The 25,618-nt window shown below is 39.1% G+C and overlaps 1 protein-coding gene across 2 annotated transcripts in view; it reads left to right on the forward strand.

Moving 5' to 3' along the window:
- Window positions 1-2,398: 2,398 nt before the first annotated feature.
- RHOBTB3 (Rho related BTB domain containing 3) overlaps window positions 2,399-25,618 on the forward strand; it is a 51,854-nt gene continuing 28,634 nt past the window's right edge. Inside the window, exons 1-6 of one of the 2 annotated variants that reach the window (XM_033110039.1) lie at window positions 2,399-2,709; window positions 2,889-3,114; window positions 7,775-7,961; window positions 17,019-17,170; window positions 19,859-19,970; window positions 22,850-23,215. In XM_033110039.1, coding sequence (XP_032965930.1) covers window positions 2,708-2,709; window positions 2,889-3,114; window positions 7,775-7,961; window positions 17,019-17,170; window positions 19,859-19,970; window positions 22,850-23,215 — 1,045 coding nt within the window. In that variant the 5' untranslated portion in view covers window positions 2,399-2,707. Of the gene's footprint in view, window positions 2,710-2,888; window positions 3,115-7,774; window positions 7,962-17,015; window positions 17,171-19,858; window positions 19,971-22,849; window positions 23,216-25,618 lie in introns of both variants that reach the window. The other variant, XM_033110038.1, reaches the window with a different exon arrangement.

A 25,618-nucleotide genomic window follows, 5' to 3' on the forward strand; every position in this document is an offset into this window, starting at 1 on the left:
ACAGCTCTTGCTGTTCCCAGAACAAGCCGTGATCTTCCATGTCTCTACACTTTTGCATGTGATTTGCATATGATGTCAGTCCATTCTTTCCAGTACTCCTTCACTACCAACCTCCTCTTCCTCCAAATCTATCAGGCTCTTCCTCATCTTTGAAGACCTAAGCCAATGATTACTTCCTCTATGAACTTCTCTGATGATACAGAAGGCACAGATCTCTTCTTAATGTGCATTGGACTTTATCCCTTTACTTTGTACCTACCTCCATTACTAGATTCATTAGCCTGTATTATAATTATTTAAGGAAGCAGTATGTTTTCAAAAGGATCTGGAGCATTAATATTCACAATATAGTGAACATTAATAGTAGATTTAGCTTCTCAAGGATAAGGACTGAGTCTTGTGCATATGAATTAGTATCTCGCATGCCTAATCAGCACAGGTCTAGCTCCCATAATCAATAACAGGAAAAATACCCATGCTGTCTCCCTTCCTGACACTTCCCAGTTTCCCTCACTGATTCTCTTTTTGGTATTGTAGTAAAAACACATAACATAAAATTTACCATCTTTACATTACAGTAGTATTAACTGTATGCAACTTGTTTGCAACAGTTCTCTAGAATTTTGTCATCTTGCAAAATGAAACTGTACTCTGAACAGCTCCCCATTTTCCCCTCCCCTCAGTTCCTGGTAACCACCATTAGGCTTTCTGTTTCTAAGAGTTCGACTCTCTGCGTTATCTCATAGAAGTGGAAAACCGCAGTATTTGTCTTTTTGTGACTGGCTAATTTCACTTAACATAATGCCCTAAAGATTCACTCATGTTGGAACATATAACAGGATTTCCTTGTTTTTTAAGGCTGAATATTTCATCGTATGTATATACCATAGTTTATCCATTCAGCCATTATGTGTCTTTGGTTTTGACTTATGGTGACTGGAGGGGACTATGAGAAAATATATTTTCTTTTGACACAAGAGAAAAAGTGATCCTGTACTCTTAAATATTTCAGGATGACTTCGGTTCTGGGGACTGAAAGAGAAATTATACTGAGTGCAAAGGGACATTCGATTTTTTAAAAAATCAGCGACTACAGAAAGAATGCCTCCTGTCATACCCTATTTGAGCATAAGAAACAATAACACTACTTTCACCTGAGCAACAAGGGCCCATAATAAAAAGCTGTTGACATTCCAAAGGCCTCTTACTCTAGTCTTTTCACTGCCCATATTCAGTACCTCCTGTTTCATACCATCATAATAGCTCTGTTGAGAAAAGCAGCAGCACATTTTTAAAGTAGGGCAAAATAAATGAATAAAGGGATAAACAAGAACTCTTTCAACACAGATCACTTGTTAAGAATTTTCCTGTTTATGGAGAAGCTGAGCCCAGAGCAACCTCTGGCCCTTCTTGGTATTAGTGGATTCCAGTGTTCATTAGCATTAAGGTAGTTTGAGGCCCTTTAGGAACGTTCACAGCCTTTACTTCAGTACATTATCATGAAGGAATCTGAAGTATCCTTGCATGAGCAGGAACATTATTTTTGCAGTTGTCTGAGGAGCTATTATGAAACATAGAGCCACAATGTGTACTGAAAAAAATCTCCAAGTAAAGTAGCATTTAGCTTGTAAATGCGTTAAATACCTCATGCATAACTTCTGTTTAAAACCATCACACTAAGAACCCCGGTACTTAAAATCCTGCAGTTTTGGGTAAAATATGCCAAATATAGCTTGAAATTGTAAATAATACCCCCCCTCCCAGAGCAATATTAGCAAGTTGGTGTGTGAACAAAGAGCCCTTTCTGCACCAGCCTGAATGTTGCCTTTTTGTTTCTCTCTCACGAGCATGATTTTAAACAGCTGTAGTGCATGTTGACAAATGACAAAGCGACAGACGTAGTAAAACACTTTCGGTCAAGGCCAACGGGGCGGGGGGGCGGGATGGGGGCTGCTGGAGCGGCCAACGGGCTTGAATCCCTAGCTTCACTAACCTCTTTTTTCCAGTCTTTAGCGAGCGGGGGCCTCACCGCCCCACCCCCCTTTCCCTGGCTCTGGTTACAGCCTTTCGAGTTGAACAAACTTGCTGCAGGCGGATTGGCGACCGGGAGCTCTCCGGCTTGGGCGTTGTATTTATTAATTTATATTTGGCGGCGCTCCGCGCGGGCCGCTCCTTTGTATCCGGCCGCCGCCTCCCGGGCTCGGGGGCCTCGGCGGGGAGCGCGGCCCCCGCGTCCGCCGGACCCCCAAGGCGGCACGTGCTGCGGCCGCCCGCCCCGCCCGCCCTGCCCGCCGAGGGGGCGGAGGCCCCGCTTGCCTCCGAACCCTCCTTCGGCCGGGAGGAGGAGCAGCAGCCGCAGCAGCAGGAGGCGACAGCTGGCCCGCCGAGGGAGCGCGCGGACAGGGGCTGCAGCGCCCGCGACTCTCCGGCAGCGGCGGCGGCGGCGGCCACCCGGGATGTCCCCGGGCGCTTCGTGAGTGGCTGGCAGCGCGACTCGGCGGGCCTCGCACGCCCCCCGCCCTCGCTCGCTCGCTGGCTCGCTGGCTCGCTCGGGCCCGCGCTGCGTCGGCCGCGCCGCGGTGGAGGCGCGGGAGGGGGACGCGGCCAGGGATGAGCTGATTGCGGCTAAATACGCCGCCGAAGGGCCCGAGAGGCCGTGAGGAGCCGCCTTTCTCCGAGTCGCCGCCCTGCCCTTGGATTTGAGATCATGTATGTACGCGTCGCGGTCCTGCCATTGTCTCGACCCCAGCGCGCGCGGTGCGCCCCTGGACAAGGGGCTCCAGCCCATCGGCGGGGCGCGCGGGTCCCCCGCACTTCCTGGTGGGATTACCGTGCTCCTCGCGCTGACCACGCGCCTCTTCTCCCCCTCGCCCTCCTCTCTCGTGCAGGTCCATTCACATAGTGGCGCTGGGGAACGAGGGGGACTCGTTTCACCAGGACAATCGGCCGTCGGGGCTCATCCGCACTTACCTGGGGAGAAGCCCGCTGGTCTCCGGGGACGAAAGCAGCTTGTTGCTGAACGCGACCAGCACGGTCGCGCGTCCCGTGTTCACCGAGTATCAGGCCAGCGCGTTTGGGAATGTCAAGCTGGTGGTCCACGACTGTCCCGTCTGGGTAAGGGGCTGCAGTTTCTCTATGACGAGGCTGACGGAACTTTCCTTTCCCTTTTTTTTTTCCCCTTCTCCCCCACCCTTTCCCCCCTTTCATGAATGTGAAGTGTCCGGGTCACCTGGGTGGAGTTTTCCAACATTTTTGGGAAAGTCTTTGGTTCTTTGTTTCATCGGGCAGAGAACACACTCTTAGAAGGCAAAAAGCCCCAGTGGGAAAGTGGAGCGCTTACACTTCACGACTGTGGTTTTTTCTTGGTAGACGCTGACAGTTGAATATGCCAACCCCAAGGGACGGGGTCACTTAGTTTCACCAGCAGAGAGCAGTGTTATTTTTTATGCCTAGGCTTTGGGTGATAGTGTAATATTAGTGTTCTAAAAATAAAGCCCTCTGAAAGCTCAACACGGGCAAAAATACATCTCACTGGGACAGTTCAGAAATAGGACCCCAGGAAAGGAGAGGGAAAGCCAGGGACTGAGAATGAATTTCAAAGAGCTCATTTATATTGCTGTCTACCTTTGAAATGTTTAAGTTAGTGTTTTGAATTTTAATAGTGTAGATACTCTTGATATATTAGGCCTTTGTTTTTAGTTATTCATAAATCAGAAATGATATTACTAATACAGCTTGGAATTTTAAAAAGCTTTAAAATTTGCATTAGTTGACAGAAATTGTAATGAAGTCAATAAATTCTAGTCTAATTCTTGACTGTTTGATAAAAGGAGAGAGGATTCTATTGCCTGACACATATAAATGTTTTCAGTACACAATAACATCGTATTTTGAATGTTTTCATTTAATCTTATTTGAAAATGTCTGATTCTTTACTGGTATTGGAATTATATTGCTGCTAAAGATTGTATTTTGTGTAAAGTTTCGTGTTTGAAAAAGAAAATACAAATTATCATGTGAGATTTTACATTTAAACAGCAATTTTTAAAACTGAATTAGGGGCTATAAGACACTAATATACCTTTCTAAAGAAATGTATAAAATGTACACAGAAAATTTTCTTATGCAAATTTCTATATTATGGAAGGAAAAGATCACGTGCCCAAATAAATTTTCAGTCAAAGGAAATTTATGTTAATAGGCGAAAATAAATGAAAAACAGGCCTTTTAATAACAGGGATGCTATTAAACTAGTTATGACAGTGATGATGCTGATTATAAGAAGCATTTATAGAGAATTTATTGGCTGGAGTCCATGCAAACAAATGAAACACTTCTTTTAACTTTGGTCATTTCATTGTGATAGATCTTAAAGTCTAAAAACTTACTGGTTCCACACAAAGTTGAACATTGACTGAATAAAGGAAATAATAGTAGGCAAAAAAAAAACTGAATTAGGATGTTAGGATTACTTTTTACATTTTTTTCTTTGAGCTGTTAACTCTTTCTCCTTTATGTTGTTCATTTAGCAAAATGCAATGCTTGTGGATCCCGTATATTGTAGTAAATGAATCTTCCAAATGGATTAAAATAAGCCTCAGTAGTTTGGATTTTTGCCATATACCGATTATTATGTTTTAATGCTAATCACCTTTTGTTTAGTTAAACTCTAGCCCTATTTAAGGCATTGAGTTTATAACCCAGTGTAATTTTTCTAGGTTATAATGGCCTTCAGACATACATTTGTAGAGTTACTCTTTATAAGGTGCTTCTCTTGGTGGTAAGTAAAAGCCATCAGAGATATCAAAGTTGATTGTATTCATCAGCTGATATTTGGCATGTACTGAATCAGAATATTAAATATAGCAGAGCAGATAGAGCACGGGTTTTGATATCAAAAGGACCTGATTTCAGATCCCTACATTTCCACTTAGTGGCTGCGTTCCTTGGTAAGTCATTTGTCCTCTCTTCGCCTTATTTTCCCTATGTATAAAATAAACATAATAATCCCTGCTTCCTAGAGCTGTGCTGAAGAATAAATGAGGTAGTACACATAAAGCTTTTAGTATAGAGGCTGGCATGTAATACCACTCAATAAGTGGTAGCTGCTATAATAACAGAATATTTGTTACAACTTTAGTGTAGCCGTGTGTCACTTATGCTAAGCAAAAGTAAAGTTTTTTCACATACCATTCAAGACTTACACAAATACAGTACATTGAGGTGGCAGTGTTAGTACTACTTAGTAAGTAGGCTTGTATTTGCAGCCTCACAGTCATGGAGAATAAAATTGTTGTTTTGTTGTAAAAATTCACATTATTTTTTTTAAAAGATGAATTTTATTCTCCTAATGTGGCTCCAAGCCTTGTGTTGCATAACCTCCTAGAGGAAATCCTGGAACTGATTTAAAAGGGGTGGGAGAATTTGATTTCCTTCATACTATTTCTAGACACCAGTGGAGCATTTTCTCTTTCACATAGTTTGAGAAGAAATGTGATGTTGTTTCCTTGGAATTGGAATAAGATAATTGTGTTTCTCTTTTCTAGTTTTCTTCTGTAGGTCTGTAGCCTCACTCTGGATCCTTGCCATATATAGTTGTCACTTTTAAAATAAATGTGCTTCAAATTCATTTTATATAGCTCATTATTTAGTATCTCTCTCAAACCTACTCCTTTTTTTTTGTGCAGTTATATTATTATTTCATTTCTAGAGCTTTTCCTGTTTACCAAAAATATTGCACAAGAAGCAGTGAGGTAATGTATGCACAGGGTTTGAAACTCTGATTTGTATTGAAAATAAAATTATTTTTAAGTTATTAAAAATTATTTTTAAATTATTTTAGCACCATAGTGTTAATGATGCCCAGACCCATTTTCTCATGACATTTTCCCGTAAATGTTTCCTTCTCCCCCTCCCCCCATACACCTCTCCAGTAACTCTGGAATTTCGAACTATTTGGAATGCAAAGAGCAGTTACTTTTGATTTGTTCTCTCTGAGTTAAATGGCTCCTTAATGTTGCTTCCACTTATGTTTAGTTGTTGTAACCCATTCCTCTGAAGTTGTCCTTTTTCTTTGTTATACACCGTGTTATACTTGTATACTTTGAACTTGAATACTATTGACTGATACAGTTGGAACTGAATGGGTTTTGTGGTTGGGGATTTGGAAATTAGTCTAGAGCCCTTCTGGGAAGCTTTCACATTTTCTTGATCTGTGCCCCACTTCACTTCTCCCTGCTCTTACACCCTCTGCTAAGTGCAAGACTTTGCACTTTATCTTCCCTTAGTTTGCCCTTCTTTTGTTGTTGTTCTTTTAATCTTCCTTTAAAAATTTAAAAATGCTCTGTCCATCCTACTTTCAGTAGGGTATTCATATCTAAAAATTTTGTAATTCTTGTTACTCTGAGTGTACTTGTAGGAAATGGGTAGGTTGGGAACATATAGGGAATTGGGAAAGGCTTTGCTGGGGCTGGGGAGGTACTAGTGAAAAGAGGCTCTCTCTGCAAAAGGGCATTGCTGTATAACACTTCTCCAGAATATTCCATCATAGGATAAAAGCTCTGTCATATGCACACAGATCTTGATTGATTGATTCAAACACTATTGACCCTATTTTAGACTCATATTTCAACGTGTAAACTTTCATAGCTCCACAGTTTTTGTAACCATTAACCACATCTAGCTGTGTATTTTTTTTGGGGGGGAGGGGTAGGGTGATATGTGTTCTAATAAGTCTTTATTCACAAAAAGCAGGCATTGGGCCAGATTTGTCTGCATAGCTGTCTATTTTCTAAATTTAGTTTTATTACGTCCTAGAAATACATACTAAAGGCCACGTGAAAGGACAAATAGTAATAATAGTTAACTAGACTATGAGTAGAAAGCAACTTATGCGTATTTAGCAGTGTTATTAAGATACATAAAGATATTTTCCTTATACCATTATTCACAAACTTTTTGAAAAAATTATTTTTTAGATATTAAAGCACTAAATTTTAAGGAGTAGGATTCCCTAATAAATTGCTTTTGGCCCCAATTCTAAATATAAATATTATTAACTGTAGCCCAAAAGTAAAGATTTCAAAACCGGAAAGATTTATAGGAGCAAAACACATGAATTGCAAATATATTCCTTACCATGTAAGCACCCTATAATACACAGTATCTTTTTGTTGGGGCACCCCCCTGTGTACATGATGTATATACTCTATGTATGCAATGCTGTTCACAGCTTTAGATATCATAAAGTTGAAAAGTATGTATGAATTTTGAAAATATGGATGAAATATATGGAACTCCACAGAATTCATAGTGTATTACAATTCAAAACACTGAACAATTCTGCAGTGTCTAACTGGGTCATAGAAAATCCTTTGATGCTTCCTTACTCATACTGATGCTTTTGTATCTAATGTATAGTGTTACGTTTTTTAATTTATTAGGTGATTAAAAATAAGGCATAATTTTGAAAAAAAATCTTAGTTTTAAATACGAATATTGAAAGACATTTATTTCATTAGACTCTCAAGAATTCTCTAGACCTTGTATGTAGCCACTATATAGTTGTCTAGGCTAAATGAATAAATAAAAAGTAAAAAAAAAAAAAAGAATTAGTAGACTTCAAACATTTTAAATTTTATGTGGTTACCTTTGTAAAATAAAATTCTTTTTATGGATTTCCAAAAATTAAAATTTCGAAAAAGTTAAAAAATTTAATATAGTTTATTTCATGATTTATTTGAAGATAAAGATTTCTCTTTGCATTTTGATTTAGGACATTTTTGACAGTGATTGGTACACCTCTCGAAATCTAATTGGCGGCGCTGACATCATTGTGATCAAATACAACGTAAATGACAAGTTTTCATTTCACGAAGTGAAGGATAATTATATTCCGGTGATAAAAAGAGCATTAAATTCAGTCCCAGTAATCATTGCTGCTGTTGGTACCAGACAAAATGGTAAGTATTTAATTTTCTTTTTTATAATGAGAGTGCAGTTACCAAATGAATTTCAATAGAACTAAGTGTGTTAATGATTAATACGGTGTATTTTTTTAAAAGAAAACAAAATAACTGTGGATTCAAATGCCATCTGTTATTTCTTCATCATTGGATAGGATAACAAGGTATTAAAGTATTGCAAACTTCTGCTGTGATTATGATGGTTACAACTTTGTCTTCTAAATTGTTCTTCTACAGAAGTAACTGTTTTCTTTTGACATAGGAAAGGTATTAGGTGATGCAGGGCCCTGGAAAACTGTTTCTGACAATCTAAGGCCTGTCCAGTGGGGAAAGGTTGATTGTCCACATAAGGATGTGGGCTTGGGAGCAGGGTTTTTAGATAGATAGAGATAAGTGAGCTGAAGGCACTGACAACAGTGCCTAAGAGGAAGGCTTGCTTACTCCGTAGCTGATGGATTAAGTTGGTTCAGTTTTAGTAGTTGCTGGTATACATATTATTGTCAAATATCTCAGGGCCAACTCAAAATGCATTTGGTGGTATTTTATAGTTCTTTTTAGTGGTATATCCTCAGTAAAGCTTCCTATAACATTTTATTTTTATTCATTCATCATTATTATTATTATTTTACTTTTTGAGGGATAACAACATAAAGAACATAAAGTTAATGCATTTTATATATGTATACATCCATGCAACCATCACACAGATCAAGACAGAACATTTGCAGCATTTTAGAAGGCTCTCCCATGCCTCTTCCCACTTAATAACACTGCTGCTTAGAGATAACCGCTATTATGACTTCTAACAACGTACATTAGTTTTACCTATTCTTAAACTTTATACAAATGGAATTGTACAGTATGTGGTGTCTGGTGTCTGACTAATTTCCGTTAGCATAATACTTTTGAGATTCATCTGTGTTGTGCTTCTCTATACTTTGTTCTTTTTATTGCTGCACATTATTCTGTTGTACAAATATGCTGTAATTTATTTATCCATTCTCACTTCGATGTTGTTTAGGTTGTTACCTAAGGATTGTTGGGTCACCGGGCAGGTATATGTTCAGCATTAGTAGATCCAAATAAAGCAGACTTGACTCTTCCTTGACCCCACATCCCCTCTATTTTCCTATCTTTCTTTTTATTGCTGGCCATGGTTCTTGAAAGAATCCTCCACGCTTCCTGAGTCCACTTCCTAACTTTCCACTCATTCTTCAGCGCACTACAGTCTGATTTTGACTTTTACAATTACACTGAATTTATTCTCACTCAGGGTTACCAGGTTATATGCTTATTGCCAAATTTAACCCATTTTTTTAAGCTTTATGCCCTTTATTATGTATATGTTATCAAAATTTTTTTCTTCTCTTATTTTTTTTTAAATTTTTTTTTTAAATTTATTGGGGTGACAATTGTTAGTAAAATTACATAGATTTCAGGTGTACAATTCTGTATCACATCATCTATAAATCCCATTGTGTGTTCACCACCCGGAGTCAGTTCTCCTTCCATCACCATATATTTGATCCCCCTTACCCTCATCTCCCACCCCCCACCCCCCTTACCCTCTGGTAACCACTAAACTATTGTCTATGTCTATGAGTTTTTTTTTCTTAGACGTTTATCATTTATATCCCTCACACTGTGGACCCCCCGCCCCCCATCCACTATCCCTCTGACATCACACACAGCCATTACATTTCCACTATCTCCACTCCCAATGCTGTACTCTGCCTCTTGTAAAAGTATACATACCTATATATACATATATATATAATATTATAGTTGGCATTCATTATTGTTCAGCTTCAGGTGTACAGTGCAGTGATCAGGCACAAATTTAATCCATTTTAATAAAAATTCTCTCTTTGAAATTATTCAAACATACCTCGTCCTCCTCTTAATAAAGCTACTCTTTCTTTCCCAGTTGTTCTAATTCTGTCTTCTTTACTGCGCTCCACACCCCCACACCTTACACACATATACCAACGTATCCTGTAGTTGTTGCTCAGAGTTCTTCTATCCTTTGAGTTCACCTCTTCTTGCTGTTTACTCTGTGAATCCGCTAATCTCCTGCCCTAGCTTGCCCTCTATAGAGACTGATGATTACCCAGTCTGTTTCTGTGGCTCCGGTCTCTCTCGTGACACAGAGCTCCACAGACAGCTGCCTTGCTCTATGAAATCCCCTGCCTTGGTGAATGATTCCAAACCTATCCCTTCACCCAAACTAGAATTATCCAACCCAACTTCCTCTCCCATTCCCCAGAGCCGGGTGACTAAGAATCTCTTTTGATTTAACATTTTCAAGTAAATCTCGAACTCGTTTTCTCTACATCTTCACTGGATTTCAGATTCTAGTTATTTAATTATCTGTCATTATCAGTGGCCTTCTTTTTGGTCTTCTGAATGGGCAGATTTTGTAGGACCTGAAACTTATACAATTTTAGATGTTCTAAGTAAGGAAAAAAAAACCTACAAAATTGCAGATGTATATATGTACAACAGTGACTATTTATTTGGAAAGAGAATAGAAAGCACAACAAATTACAAATCTGAAAAAACTGTCAAATGCCACAAATATTTAAAAAAAATGTCTCTATTATTTAACAGCTTGGCAATTCTTTAACTTTTCTGGTATTTTGGGGAGCTGCATAGTCTTTGATCACCTCTTCATATGATAACCACTTTTTAATATTTTCTATAGAGAGAAGAAAATGATAATCAGTTATTCTTCTAGTACTGTATTTCTTTACTCTCCATATTGGTTCTGGGCACCATAGTTCGTGTTGTGTTTGTCTTCTAGCTTAGCATCTTTCTGTCGTGACACCACATAAATTAGCACAGTGGTGGCAGAAGCCTTTCTGAAGCCCATTCATGTACCAGGACACTGAACTGTACAAGGAAGTGACTACAGACCACAAATGATATCTCACTAAACCTGAATCCCTCTTAGCACGATCCCCGAGATGTCCCTTGTTACTCCAGAGCTGCCTGATACAAGGTGAAGTAAGTTGGAGTGGAAAGAGATAGTGGTCTTAACCAAATGTAGTTAAACTATCTTAATTTACAAATTTTACCAAAGCACATGACCATGTGAAAGAATCTATTGCTCAGATTCCTCCCAGGACTTTGGGAAGAACCCACAAGAAAAGGGCCTGACTTAAGCTTTATCAGCTTCATGGTAAATTGGCCTCTAGTCTCCTGTTCCTGCTTTGCCTCTTTCTGAAATAAATCCTCTCATGGTAATCATCCTAGAATACAAATCAGATCATGGTACTCAATACTTTAAATTCTTTAGAAACGTTCTTCTGCAAAATTTCAAAGCTAAGAAAATTGACAAGAATAGGACAGCAAACCCTAAAATTACACACACACAGACACACACTCAGACACACACACACTTTTCTCATCTGAACCATTTGAGAGTAAATAGTAGCATTATGGGATTTCTTCAACCCTAATTATTTAAGTCTGCATCATCTAAGAACAAAGCCATCCTCCTATTAACCGTAATGCAATCATCACTCAAGAAATGTAACTATTATCTATTACATTATTATTTAAAATATAAATACAATCCATATTCACATTTTCCCAATTATTCCAAAGCTTTTTTTTTTTTTTTACATCCAGGATGAAATTAAGGATTACACATTGCATTTAATAGTTATGTCTATCTAGTCTCTTTTAATCCAGAACAGATCCCCAGCCTTTTTGGGGAGGTGAGGAAGGGAAGGAAGTGTCTTTCTTGACATTGACGTTTTTAAATCCAAATCTAATATGTTGCACAATTCCTTCAACTCTGGTAACTGTGGTAGTACAATAGCAAATTTTTTTTTTAATCATTCCTTCTACACTTACTAGTTAGTATTCTTCTGTAAATAGAGCTTTCCCTTCTCTCTGCTCCCATATCTTTCATGGATTTGCTCTTTAAATTCAATATTTTAAATATATGGAATACATTCTTCTCACTATTCTTTCTGATGCTCAAATTACCCCAAATTTGCCTAGAGGGAGACTCTTCAAGCTAGCTCCAATTAATTTTTCAGTCTTTCCTGATTTTTGGCACAAGGTGGTCCAGGCTCTTCTTAGACTTTGCCTGCCCCAGCCCTGGACTCAGTCATTTCTTTAGGGAGCCCTAGTTCCTTTGAGCGAGTAATGATATTTACAAACCAAGATCTGGGCTCTAGGGGTGTTCGTTACTTTAGGTGTCATGGCTTCTAGGCTCTTTCATTGGAGATTTTACGTGTGTGTGTGTGTGTGTGTGTGTGTGTGTGTGTGTGTGTATTTTAAATCATGGGTTTTCGTCAATGCCCTTATTCCAATCCGGTATTTGTATGTCACTTCAATACTTTTCTATTGTGAAGTCTTACCTAAAATACAAAATCCTTCATGACATAGCCCCTGACTACTTCTAGAACCTTGTAGGACACAAGACACAACCCTCTGTGTCTTATATGCCCTTCACACTGAAGTACACTTGAAGAACTTAATGTCTTTCTTTAGATCTGGGAAAGTCTCAACTTTCTGATGTCAGATATCACCTTCTTTCCATTTTTTTCTATTCTCTCCTTTTGGGACTCTTGTTGGACTGAAATTGAAACTTCTGGATCTCTCCTCCATTTCTCTTACCTTTCTTTTATATTTTGTATCCCTTTATTTACGCCTGTTGCATTATGGGAGAATTTTTTTGTCCTTTTTTTTTTAACAGTTCACAAATTAGCTCTGCTGAGTCCATTTCACTATTTTGTAGTATTAATTTTTTTTGTTTCTTTCAACGTCTTTTCATATCCAAGATCTCTAATTGGTTACTTTTCATAATTTATGATTCCTATTTTAAAGATACGAAAACTTCTAAAATGCTCTCTTTTAATTAATTATACTTATTTTCAGATTCCGTTTTGATTGGTCTGTTAAGTCTGGTTTTCAGGGGGCATTATAAGTCTTTCCATTTGATGAGATTTTATTTCATATGGATGCTTTCCAAATGTTGGATCGTTCCTAATTTGCCTAGTTTTCTACTTTAGATTCCCTGTTGGATGGATCCCTTCCTCCTCTGCCCAGCTGTTCTCTGGAGTGGAGGTGGGAGTGGGAGTCCACACAGGATCTGCAAGCCTAATTGCTTTCACTGGAGTACTCCCGCTACTCTCCACTCTGTTGCTCTTGGGCCTCCTTCTCTACCCCACCCCCAACCCCCATCATTAAGCAGTAAGCACCTCTCCACGTAGCCACAGTGCATGATTGACGTCCCACCTGTACTCTGAGCTTCAGCTTTTTTCTTTTTTTTTTTCTTTTTTCTTTTCCCTTTTTGGTCCTGCGCCATCTGCCTTCAGCCGCTGGGCACTCATAGTTTCTGGGCTGGTAAGAATCTCTGCTCTGAAACTTTCGAGTGTTGTATTGCACATCTCCCTTCCTCCTCCCCTCTCTTCCTCCTTCCCCCATCCCTCCCTTTCTGCCTTCCTCCATCTTCCTCTCCTCCCTCCCTTTGTTTCATCATTTTGTGGTTTAGCAGGAAGAGGAGATTGCAGTTTGGGTTTTAGCTGGCCCTCTTGAAACTGGAAGTGAATGTGTTCCCTTTTTTCCCTCACAGCCTGGTTTCTGCATATATTACGTCCTCTGATCGGCGTGCCCGTCTGCACACCCCCCATCATACCTGCGTGGCAAATTCATATTTATTCTTTAAATCATGACTTCTTCTGTGAAGCCTTCCAGGTGGTGGTGGTGATGGAGGATTCTGTTCCCATGGTGATTTGTGCACCTTTTTCTACAACTTACCATAATTGTTTGCAGTCACGTCTATCTTGGCTCAGTTGCCTGTGAACTTCTTTTATCTATGTGTCCTTATATCCTTAGTATATCCTTAGTATTTGATGCGTGATAGGCACTCGATAAGCATTTGTTCAATGAGTGACTGAATAGTTGTATGAAGGACATACATAAGTGAAAAAAATCAATTTCACTGGCGAGATGAAATTACCATATAAGATGTGATCACAAAATAATTACAAAGCTAAATCTGGCTATTCAACCCAAGGACATTTATTGTTCCCCCCCCAGTCTCTTGCAATACATGAAACTGCTGGGTATTCTCCTGTTAACTCCTCTCTCGATCTCTTTTTGAGAATTAGTTCAGCAAACACAACGTGTCATCTCTTTCCTTTGTTACACGTTTTGACAAGCTTGACTCTGTATATCTTCTTCATCATTTTTGGCTCTGAATGCATTTTTGTCTTTTACTAAATATTGAATGTTTCAAGTAGAAACATTCTTCCAAACATGCCTAGGGTGTATTCATAGCCTTCAGCTCCTGAAAACTGGCATCCTGTCTTCTTATCTTTTTGAAGCTCTGATAGAGTCTAGTAGTTGCTAGGCTAGTATTCCTAAAAGGATTTCTAAAAGTTTCAAGCATTGGCAACATTGTAAAGATCATCCTACCCGGGTTCTCAAAGCCACTGCTTTGAAAGAGATGCCATTCATCTGAATTCCAGAGTTACATTGTGTTTGCTTTAAAATAATAGACATTTTGTGACAACACCTTAAAAGACAACATATAAGAAAACAACAACAATGAACTACAGAGTTAACTAGAAGCGTAATACTCTGATTCACAGGGTCCCTGTGACCCTGACGTAGGCTCACAAGAGTGAGCTCCTAAAGAAGGCACCATGGTTTAAAATTATTTTGGGTCCTCTGATCCTGGTGAAGTGCTCAATGAAGGTTTATCTACTCCATAAGTGTTTTGTTGCTTCGCCTGTCCAACACATCATGACTAGGCATTTTTCCTTTTGGGTGTATGTAAACAAAAAGAAACATCTTCTGTGACACAGGCGAAATAAAGATTGGATGTAAGGAGGAACTTTCTAGGCATGTGTGTCAGTAAGATGCTTCTGGCTACTCACAATGGAAAACCCCACTCAGCTGGATTAAACCTGATATGGTTGTATTTTCCCTCAAATCAAGATAATTTGTTAAAGATTATTTTCCATTGTGTTCATTTCATTATTCACTCGAAATGCTCCTGACTTGGCTTTATTTTTGTGTAGAAATAAAGTTTAATAAGATGTCCTGCCTACTCACTCCTTTCCATCCACATAAGGAGAGCTTTGTAGACATAAGAAGCCCTCTGTCTTCAGAAAGTCACAGGCACTGTTTATGAAGGCTTTGTAAAGAATGTGAAATACCATGTGTCATTTTTCAAAATAGGCTGAATTCTGTATGAAAACTTTATTTGCTCCAAACCTAAAACGATATTAGAAAAAATAAATGTAAAAGCTCGGATTAGAATTGATGGCATAATTTAGAGAAGCCAAGCTTAATTTTTAAATCACTGTATGTTGGAAATCAATAACTCCTTACTCAAACTAAATTTTTATTTTATTTTTTGATGTCCTTTTATCAGGTGGAGCAAGTAACAATTTTATTATTGTTTCTCCATCTCTAACACACAGGGAGACTTGGACAAGTCACTTAACCTCTCTGAGCCTCAGTTTCCCCCTCTATAAAACAAGGATGTGAATATATATGTGGTTTTTGAGCTCTAAAATGCTTTCAGTGAAGCTAAAATGATCTAAGTCCTGTATGTGTGCACACACATTTATGTACATAGTATGTACATGCACTATATATCCTTGATATACACCCTATATGAACCCATATGTGCTCCATCCATATGCAGTTTATTGGTAGCAGATTTGTTGTGTACAGGTATGCTGTGGGGAGTTGCCCAAATGCCCTTTTGGGACCACTGTACTCCCTCAGTTACTTGGCTGCTGGTGTCACACAACTGAGTCCCTTTCCAGGGATTACCCTCTGCAGGTAGGAGCTGCTTGCCCAAGGTTAGCCTCCCTCCACAGGGGCAGTTCTCCTCTAATTACAGGTGGGCTAGGAAGAATACAAAGGCTCGGCTGCCTTTCCCTAAAGGATGAATCACTCTCAGGGCCATCTAAGCTCCAGAGCCCCCTGTAGGATCAGCTGAGTTCTCTGTTGCAACCATATTGCATTTCAGAGTTTTCCTCGGCCCAGTCTCACTTCCCTCAGTGTTGCAAAGTAGTTATTCCCAAGGTCACCCAATACACCTCCTGCGCACCAGTCTCTATCTCAGAGTCTGCTTCACAGGGAAGCCAGCCTACGACAACATGCATTTCTAAAAATGGATTTACCCCCTTTTGACTTGGCTATCTTTGAACAATGGCATATCTGATGTTTTGGCATGAAACAAAATGAAGCTAGCTAACAAATACAGAGTTGATTGAACATACGAGTATGTTTTTAGCCTTGTTAACGAGTGTCGTCGTAGATGGGTTGATCTGCCACCTTCCCAGTCTTAGATCGGTGCATGGTACAACCATGAATCTTGGGACAGTTCACATTTTGAGTAAATACTTTTTATTCCTTTAGTTTTTTTTTTTTTTCATTTTTCACTCTTGAAGAAAAAGCTAGAGTGATTGAATTTGGTCTCTGCAGATGAATGCTTTAGAGTCTAATAATTGAAATGTCTGGATTAATAATAACATATTTTACATGAAATCCACAAAGAGAGTGGCAGTTTTGCAGCCTTGAAGATTCAGGTCAAATTGAGGATTTTATTAAAAGTATAAAGGTCTAATCAAACTTGGTGAATATATTTAAAGTTTATTATAAAACAATAGAAGTTTCCACCCACTGTTTTCCATGGTTTCTACGGGCAATCAAGTTGTTAAATTTGTATTGATCCTTGGGATGCCAAGTTTGTGTACAACGAAACAGACCTGCCATTACTGACTTGTTGGTCTAATTAGTGTAATTGCCTTGGTAATAGCCATTCACCGACTTGTAAATTCTTCTATTTTATAAAATACTGTTTATTTATTTATTACAGTTAAAGCTTGTTTATTTTAGGGACCTTTTGATTATCATGGACACTTTTATTCTAGTGGATCACGGATTTATTAAATGCCCTTGAACTGTGGTTTCTGGTATAAGCTCTTAATTTGTTTAATGTTCAGATGGTCTATGTATTTTTTTTTCCTGTTTACATTCAAAGCTCTTTGTTGTTCACATTCATTTTCTCAGAAGAATTACCTTGCACATGCCCGCTATGCACCTCCGACAGAGGGAGCTGTGTCAGTACGACGGAGGGGATCCAGCTTGCTAAAGAACTAGGAGCTACCTATCTGGAACTACACAGCCTTGATGACTTCTACATAGGAAAATATTTCGGAGGAGTGGTGAGTGGCCGTTATTGTTACATAAAGTCATTTGTCAAGTTGGCTCTTTAGCTCTTTTCCAGAACCGCAATTAGAACTTTGGTTTTAAAAGCATGATTAGTTTTAACCTTGAGAAATAACATGAGAGTACGTAGAAAAAAAAAATTTTGTTAGAATAAAACAATGATGTTATTTTTCTCTCTATATGAAACATTTTCTGTCGTCCAGTGTGTATTTTGGAATTTTCCCCTTATTACAGCATACTTACTTACACAAACCCATGATGTCCGTTTTAATGGGGATCCTCAAGCAACTCAGTGAGCGTGGCAGCCTGAACGAGGGGGCCCTGAAACTGCTTCTTCATTTCTATCTACCACTTGAAAAGAATCGTTACTCTTCCTCTATGTGTGTTTCGGCAAGATTTCATATAGTTCTGACCTTGGTGTAGCTCAGAAATATCCAGCGGAGCTACTTACACAAATAGCTTCTTGTTGGATACGTGGGCAGCTGGGGTTTGTTGTGCTGTCACAGTGGCATTTATTGGGTTCTGCAGGCATTTTGAGGCCCATCTTAGCGCTGTCTTTCCAACCCTCTAACAAGTGACTCCTTTCAGCAGACATCTCTCATAAACGTCATTAGGATTAAACCAAGTAAAGACCACATTAAGCAGAAGCACTTTGGACTTCTCCATCAGTTCCCCAGCTCTTCATCAAGGACCCTTTCCAATATGCCAGAACATTCATTATGTAGATTCGTGTTGAAATGTTGAGGTTTCCACCGATGACTATAGAAATTTCATTTGTTCTGGAGTCACTAAACTCCAAATAAGAAAGAAAGATACAATTAGGGAGCTATACTCCCAGAATTGCTGTCATCAATGTCTGAGAAGCTTTTGTCTTATTTATATTGATGAGCAGTAGGTAGAAAGATAGAGAGGGGTGAAACCTAACGTTTCCTGTCAAGCAGGTTATATTGTAGGGGCTTAAAAAAGGAATCTTAATTTAGTTTAAGACTCTTACATTTATCTGAAATACCTAGGAAGTTGGGAGGAGGGGAGGATAGGTTAGCTTCATTTGTTGGAGAAGGGGCTGGTTCCTTGGGGGTCCTTAGGCCTGTTCCCCATTCAGGTTCCTGCACCTGAAATACTCAGGATCACTCTTCCAACCTCCTAACTACCACTTTCTCTTCTCTCTTTCACCTCTTTGTTTCTCTTTGCTCCTAATACTAGCGTTGCAGCTAGGGGTGGAGGCATGATGAGGATTGAAGAGGTGGTCAAGAGTGGGCGAGAACATGGCGATTTCTTTTTTCCTTCACTCAGACTTTATGAGAATATGGAAATAAAATCAGAGTGCTCTCTTTTTAGACTCTTGAAAAGTAAAGTACACCTGAAATCTTGAGTGTTAGAAATTATAATGTTTGCAAAAATATGAACGGAGAGATAATGTCAGAGTGAAAGGAGCATTTCGAATCTTGTGTTGAAGAGTCAGGGATGAACAGCTGTGCAGTATTACCTTCAGACCGGGACCAGAGAGACACGTGCCCTCGAGCTGTAGAGAGCTCTGTCTGTACCTCCTCTAGTTGTATCCCTCTCCACAGAGCACAAGATGTTGGAGCCAAGGGGAGGTGCCCACTAGAGCTGGTAGCCCCGTCTAGACCTGTAGCCACTAACCACATGTGGCTCTTTATATTTACATTAATAAAAATGTTCAGTTCCTCAGGTGCATTAGCCCCATTTCGGGCACACATTTCAATAGCTACATATGGTTGGGGTATTGATTAGCACAGATACTACAGAACATTTCCATCAGCACAGAGCAGAGTTATATCGAACAATGCCGTGACCATGCTCCAAAACCCAGGCCCCGAGAATTCTCTGGGTAACTGGCCCTGAGTCTGGCCCCTGTGCAGACCTCTTTTCTGGCTCCGTCCTCCTGAAGGTGGACCACATTGCTGGGGTATGCACCCATAGACCCGAAAGGTGACTGAGGGGTGAGGAGAGAAGGGGCAGTCTTGGGGCCCAGGAGTTAGGGTCCAGCTCTCCCTGTACTGCATGGACAGCTGGGGAGTCTGAGAATTTAAACCCGAGCCTGGCCTTCCAGGCTTTTGTGATGATGTATTTGTCAAAGCAGGCTGGTAGAATATCTTTTACAGAACAGTTTGTGTTCTTGATGTATATGGTTGAAATATTTTGGTATGTGGGACCTGAACCTCCATTTGTACTTTTGCCCCAGGACTCACAGCTTAACACATGGTTAAGATTTTTTTAATTTATAAAAGAAAAGATGTCTTTCAAAGTAATTTATTCAGGGGAAAAAAAGAGCAATGTGAACTTCCCTAGTTGATATGAGCATATGTGACATAGAAGCAGATCTCCTCCTTCCTTGACTTTCCCTAATATTAACTGCTGTGGTTGCCCACGAGACGGTTATTGACAGTCACACAGTTGTATTGCTTGGCTTTCTTGATGATTCAAGAGAATAAACGGATCCTTCTTGAATGGATAGTTTACTTATGTCTAGACGAGGCACAATCTGTTCTACTTGATACAGTTTCTTAAATGAAAAAAATTGTTGAAGAGTGTTTGCTAACGCTTGCATGTAGATGGTACTGGCGTTGAAAACATTTGGCAAACGTGGTTTGGGGCACAAAGAATCATGTCAGATACATAATTTTGTTGGTGCTTTCATTAAAATTTGGTTCATGTTTTAGTTGGAGTATTTTATGATTCAAGCCTTAAATCAGAAGACAAGTGAAAAAATGAAGAAAAGGAAAATGAACAGCTCGTTTCATGGAATTCGACCACCTCAGCTTGAACAACCAGGTGCGTCATGAGCCAATGTCTAGACATTCAGCTGGTATTTATTATAGATCATGTCACAAGTCTTAGAGCAATTGTTCTCATATTTGAGTATGCTTAGGACTCACCTGGCATCCTGATTCAGTAAATCTGTGACGGAGACTGTAATCTGCTTTTTAAAGAAGCTTCCCAGGTAATTCTAACGCGGGTGGTACTTGAACCACATGTTCAGGACTACTGTCTTTTTTTTATTATTATTGAGGTATAATTGACATATAATATTAGATTAGTTTCAGGTGTACAAAAGAGTAATTCAATATTTGTATACACTGCAAATGATCACCAAAGTAAGTCTAGTTACCATCCATCACCATGCAAAGTTACAAATTTTTGTTTTAATTACTATAGCTATTTATTTATTCATTCATTTATTTATTTTAACATTTTTTTATTAGTTTCAGGTGCACAAAACCATGTAATAGTTAGACATTTATCATTTATATCCCTCACACAGTGACGACCCCTCTTCCCCCATCTACTACCCCTCTGACATCGCACACAGCCATTTCCACTGTCTCTATTCCTAATGCTGGACTCTGTCTTGTAACTATATATATATATATATAAAATTGTAGTTGACATTCATTATTATTCAGCTTCAGGTGTACAGTGCAATGATCAGGCATCTACATCATCCCTGAGGTGGAGGACTACTGTCTTAAAGTCTTGACCCTATAGATTCTTAAAATAGTGTGTATTGTGGAGAGCTGTTCTATTGTGGGCTAATGAGAAATGACAACCAAATGCGATGCATGAACTCTGATTGGATACTGGTTCAATAAAAGCATCTAAAAGACATTCTTGGGACCACTGAGTAAAATTTTAATATGGACTAAAAATTAGATAACATTATGGAATTATCGTTAATTTTTTATGTATGATAGTGCTATTGTGGTTAATAGAAGAATATCCTTATTCTTAGGAGATGAATATGAAAGTATTTAGAGCCAAAATATCCTGATGATTACAACTTTTAAATGGGTCAGCAGTGTGAGTGAGAGAGAGAGAGAGAGAGAGAGAGAGAGAGAGCGTGTGTGTGTGTGTGTGTGTGTGTGTGTGTGTGTGTATCTAGATATAAGGGAAAAATTTTGTACAAAATTATAGTAGTAGTGTAGTACTCTATTCAAATCAATTTGTTATGGGTATTGCTTTAAAAAGTAGATACTTGATACGTGTTTGATGAATGAATGAATGAATGTAAATTTAAAATCAGGAAAATATAAATTCGTATGAGAGGTCAATTCCAGGTTTTAAAAAGAAAGCAGATGTATAGACCATAAATGATTCCCACTTGGCTCTGGACGTCCTGGGGTACAGAGTTAAAGGGGAAAAGTGGTGTGTTACGTAGCAAGCACTGGGGCCTTAAATACTTGCTGGATGAAAAGGTAGGTGGGGAGCAGCCAAATAAATAAAGCAGATAGATCATTTCTTAGTTTTTATTAATCAAGAAGAGAAAACATACCAGTTCCTCAGAGAAAGCAAAGCATTTTATGTCATTTAGCACTAAAAGAAGTTTCTCTGCGGGTGTTCATTTGGGCGTACCAGATGTCCCATCCGCAAATTCGAAAGTGTCCCATCTGCAAATGCAGTCTCAACGTTCACACGGCTGTTTCCTGTACTTTTCTGTTAGGAGAGCTGTGGGTATCGTACTAAACATCACCCAGGAGGCCAAGTTTGGGTGTACATTCATTCTGGGTCTGACTTGTCCTAAGCACAGATCCTGGGCTCTTGGGCACATGGCTTTTAGACTTTTCTCAGCCTGTCAGTATCTGTGAAGGTGCCGCAGGCAGTGGAAAGGATGACGGGTGGGGTTCAGTGCACAAAAAGCCAGGCTCCCAAATTACCTTGTTATTGTTCATTTTATAGAGTGGAATTTTTGCTTTAGAATAAAAAATTTTCATGGCTGAAGAGGTTCGCATTTCACTGATTTAGGTGATTGCATATCCTATAAGCAACCCTTCACAGATAACATTTTCCTCAGCTCAGCTTCGGATAAAAGTTAGACAGCAGACGTTTTATAATCAGGGTCTCTGACGAGGGCCTAGAAGGTGGTTCGCTGTGTGGATATTCTGATTTGGTTGACGGCTAGTCTATCATCTTGTTACTGATCGAACTAGGAAATTGAAGATTGCATCTTCTTATGGCAGTTAGGGAGCCTAGAAGTGGGCTGAGGAGAAGAAGCTGGTTCTGGGAAAGCATATTATTTTACTAGGAGGAAAAATATATTAATTTTAGGATCAAAATAAAATGGGCAAGATGGTTTCAAACAATAGCGTTCAAGACGCTGAGGCCTGGCTTTGAGAAGTGGCAGTTTTTAACAGTTGATCCTTCCACCTCCACTTCCAGCCCCAGTAGGAAAAGAGCTTCAGATGGGAAGTTGGGTTCTTCAGAACTTACTCAATAATTTGTTCGAATTTTTTGATCAGATGACAGTAAAGAACGATGACTATCAACATGCTAAACTTCAATATTTGGAGGACTGTTTTATTTGGGGACATAGAAATAATGAGAAATGTTATTTTATTGCTCATCATGACATTAGTAGGTTTTTCATTTGCACTATAAAAAATAAATACAGCATGTCTGTGTGTCTGTGTTATGAAACCCTGTAATTCCTGGATAATTAGTTTATATGTGTTTTGTTTACATGTGTTTTTAATTAGGTTAAACTGTATAAAATTACTGTTTTTGTAGGTCAAAAATGGTCAAATATTGGCAATTTCATATGGCTTACCCTAATAGCATTAAAAAATACTGTTTTGTTGTATTAATGTGAACCTGAAACGATTGGGTCTATAGACCTAAAGAGTAGTTTTCTTTTCTTTTCTTTTTTTTTGAAACAGAAAAAATGCCCGTCTTAAAGGCTGAAGCATCACATTATAACTCTGACTTAAATAACTTGCTGTTTTGCTGCCAGTGTGTGGACGTGGTATTTTACAACCCAGATTTAAAGGAGGTGGTAGAGGCCCACAAGATTGTGCTCTGCGCCGTAAGCCATGTTTTCATGCTGCTTTTCAATGTGAAGAGCCCTGCTGATATTCAGGATTCCAGTATCATCCGAACTACCCAGGATCTCTTTGCTATAAACAGAGATACTGCCTTTCCAGGTGCTAGCCAGGATTCTCCAGGCAACCCACCATTACGAGTCGTCGTTAAAGATGTCCTCTTCTGTTCGTGTTTATCGGACATTCTGCGCTTCATTTATTCAGGTATCTTGTCAAATGGTTCTGGTACATTCTCTTAAGCTTTTGAAATGAGGTATGCCTGTGGTCCTAGGTGTATTGGTTAGTTTTACATTGATCTTCTTCCTATCATCTGACGTGAAGATTACACATGTAATAGTATTTGCTTTGTGTACAGGAATTTGGTCCAAACTTTCTGTCTTCTTTACAAATTTACTTGCCTTGGTTTTAAATCGACTTGTAAAGACAATAATCTTGTTTCCTATTGAGGAAGAAATACCCAAAATGTGAAAATACAAAGAACTTATTATGCAGTTTACCTTGAAAGAAATAAAATTGTCCAGGTGTATATGAAAATAAGTGCCTATATCTTAAAACCTACCTATATATTCACTTTTCCGTTTGACATTTGGATTTTGGAAGGAATTGAAGAGAGAAATTAGCAGGGTCATTGCATTCAATTTAGGAACTGGAAACAGTACCTAAAGGTAGTTTAGGCTGAGATCTGATCAACTTTGGCTATGACTATTTTAGATTTAACTTTTTGTTCTTACTGTGCTCTTTTTATGATTCAGCTTATCTATTATTTTTCTCCTTGTCCTTTTAAAAACTCAGTAGCAACCATGTTTTAAAGAATAGAAGTCTCATCTGAGTCATTTTAGCAAATGCATTGAAGGTCTCACATCTAAGTATCCCATATATGAACGAGAAAAAAAGAATGTAAAATAGTTTTTAGCGTAAGCATCTAAATATACAGTTTCTAAGAACTTCTTTCTTTTTTAATTTTCTTTTTCCACTTGGAATCATGTACTGATAAAATACTACGTTAAGGTCACTTCTCTGTGGAATGTGTCTGGAGAAACATGTATAATCTGTTTTTAGACTTCAGAATTGGGGGCAGATAAGAAGTTTATAAAGGTTTGCAAATAAAGAAAAGTCGTTATCATTTTCTATAGGTAAGAGGTTTGGGTAACCTTCAGGTAAAATTACTGATGTTAAAAATAGGATTTTCCTTTTTTCATCTGGGTTGTGGTTATATAATTCTGTAAGTTAAAAATGAACGGTTGTGAAAAGTACAGTTGCAGCATGCATATTTAAGTGGGTTAAAATATATGTATAGAAATAGAATGTGGTGGTAGGTGTGAAGCCCATTGTTCAGTGAATGTTGGCTTGGAAAAAGGCGGGAATAACCACTCCTCAGGGCACACCAGCTCAGTGCCCTCAACACCTCCATTAGTGTCCGTTGAATTAATGAGTAGACTCAAGTAGCTGGGAATCATCATGTGAATAAACCAGACTACAGACTTCATGTAGTCCTGCAGATTGTTGTATTTAAACCTAGAATCTCACAGGTCAGAGTGTGAGACTAATTTTTAAAAGCCAAAATGTTTACATGTTAAAAGAAAAAAAAATGACTTTAATGATATGTTTAGAGCACTGCGAAGGAAGTGGTTGGCTTTTCTTTTCAGTGATTTTACTGTTGAAATTATGAATTATTCAGCAAGTTTCCCACGACATCCATTGAATACTTAAAAGGCACGTGAACACTTTGAGGTCAGTTAGATCCTCTTTAATACTGTAGCAGTAAAATTGCTGGGTGTCTCTCCAGTTACAGAATCTACTTGTCTTTCTCCTAGGAAGTGATTTTCAAATTGCAAAATTCATACATGTAGATGGAAAAAAAGGGAAAAAGAAAAGAAAAAGTCCTCATCCTCCAGTGTCCTTCCCCAAAGTCAATGACCTATTATCAGTTTTTTATGTTTACTCTTATACCATTTGAAAGAAATTAAATATTGGGAAATTTGCATTCATGAAAATGTAATGTTTGGTAACTGCTCTTTTGGGGAACCACAGGTAGTTCCCCATGGCTGGAGCATAGAGTGTGAGGTGATAGCTGGAAGGAGATGAAGCTGCAAGCCTGGTGGGACCTGTTCCTGCCATTCTTACAAGCTGTTTTGGAATTTTAAGCATGATCAGACTGGGCCTTTGAAAACTCGTCTCTGGTGATGGCAGGAGTGAACAGAGCAGGCAAGACAGGAGTCCATGTAGGAGGCCCCCTTGCCCTTGTGATCAACCTCAGGAAGGCCAACATTCTGACAACAGGTGGTCAGTGTTGCAGTTCGTCCATCATCTGGGCCAGTGCTTTTCAGACCTTAAAGTTTATCTAAGTCCCCTGGGGATCTTGTTCATGTGCTGATTCCGATTCAGGAGGCCCTGGGTGGGGCATGAGATTCTGCATTTCCAGTAGTCTCGCAGGCAGTGCTGATGCTCTGAACCAGCAGTTGGCAACACCTGCTCTTGGAAGAACTGGGTACCAGCCATAAGCCCAGGAGAGGAACCCAGCTCTCAGTCTTACGCACAAAGTCAAGAAGTCAGCTGGGCCGCTGACCGATGCAGAGCTACTATTTGGTGCTCGGGCTTTCAGTGCCC

Source organism: Rhinolophus ferrumequinum, chromosome 7, assembly GCF_004115265.2.
Source record: "Rhinolophus ferrumequinum isolate MPI-CBG mRhiFer1 chromosome 7, mRhiFer1_v1.p, whole genome shotgun sequence".
NCBI lineage: Eukaryota > Metazoa > Chordata > Mammalia > Chiroptera > Rhinolophidae > Rhinolophus > Rhinolophus ferrumequinum.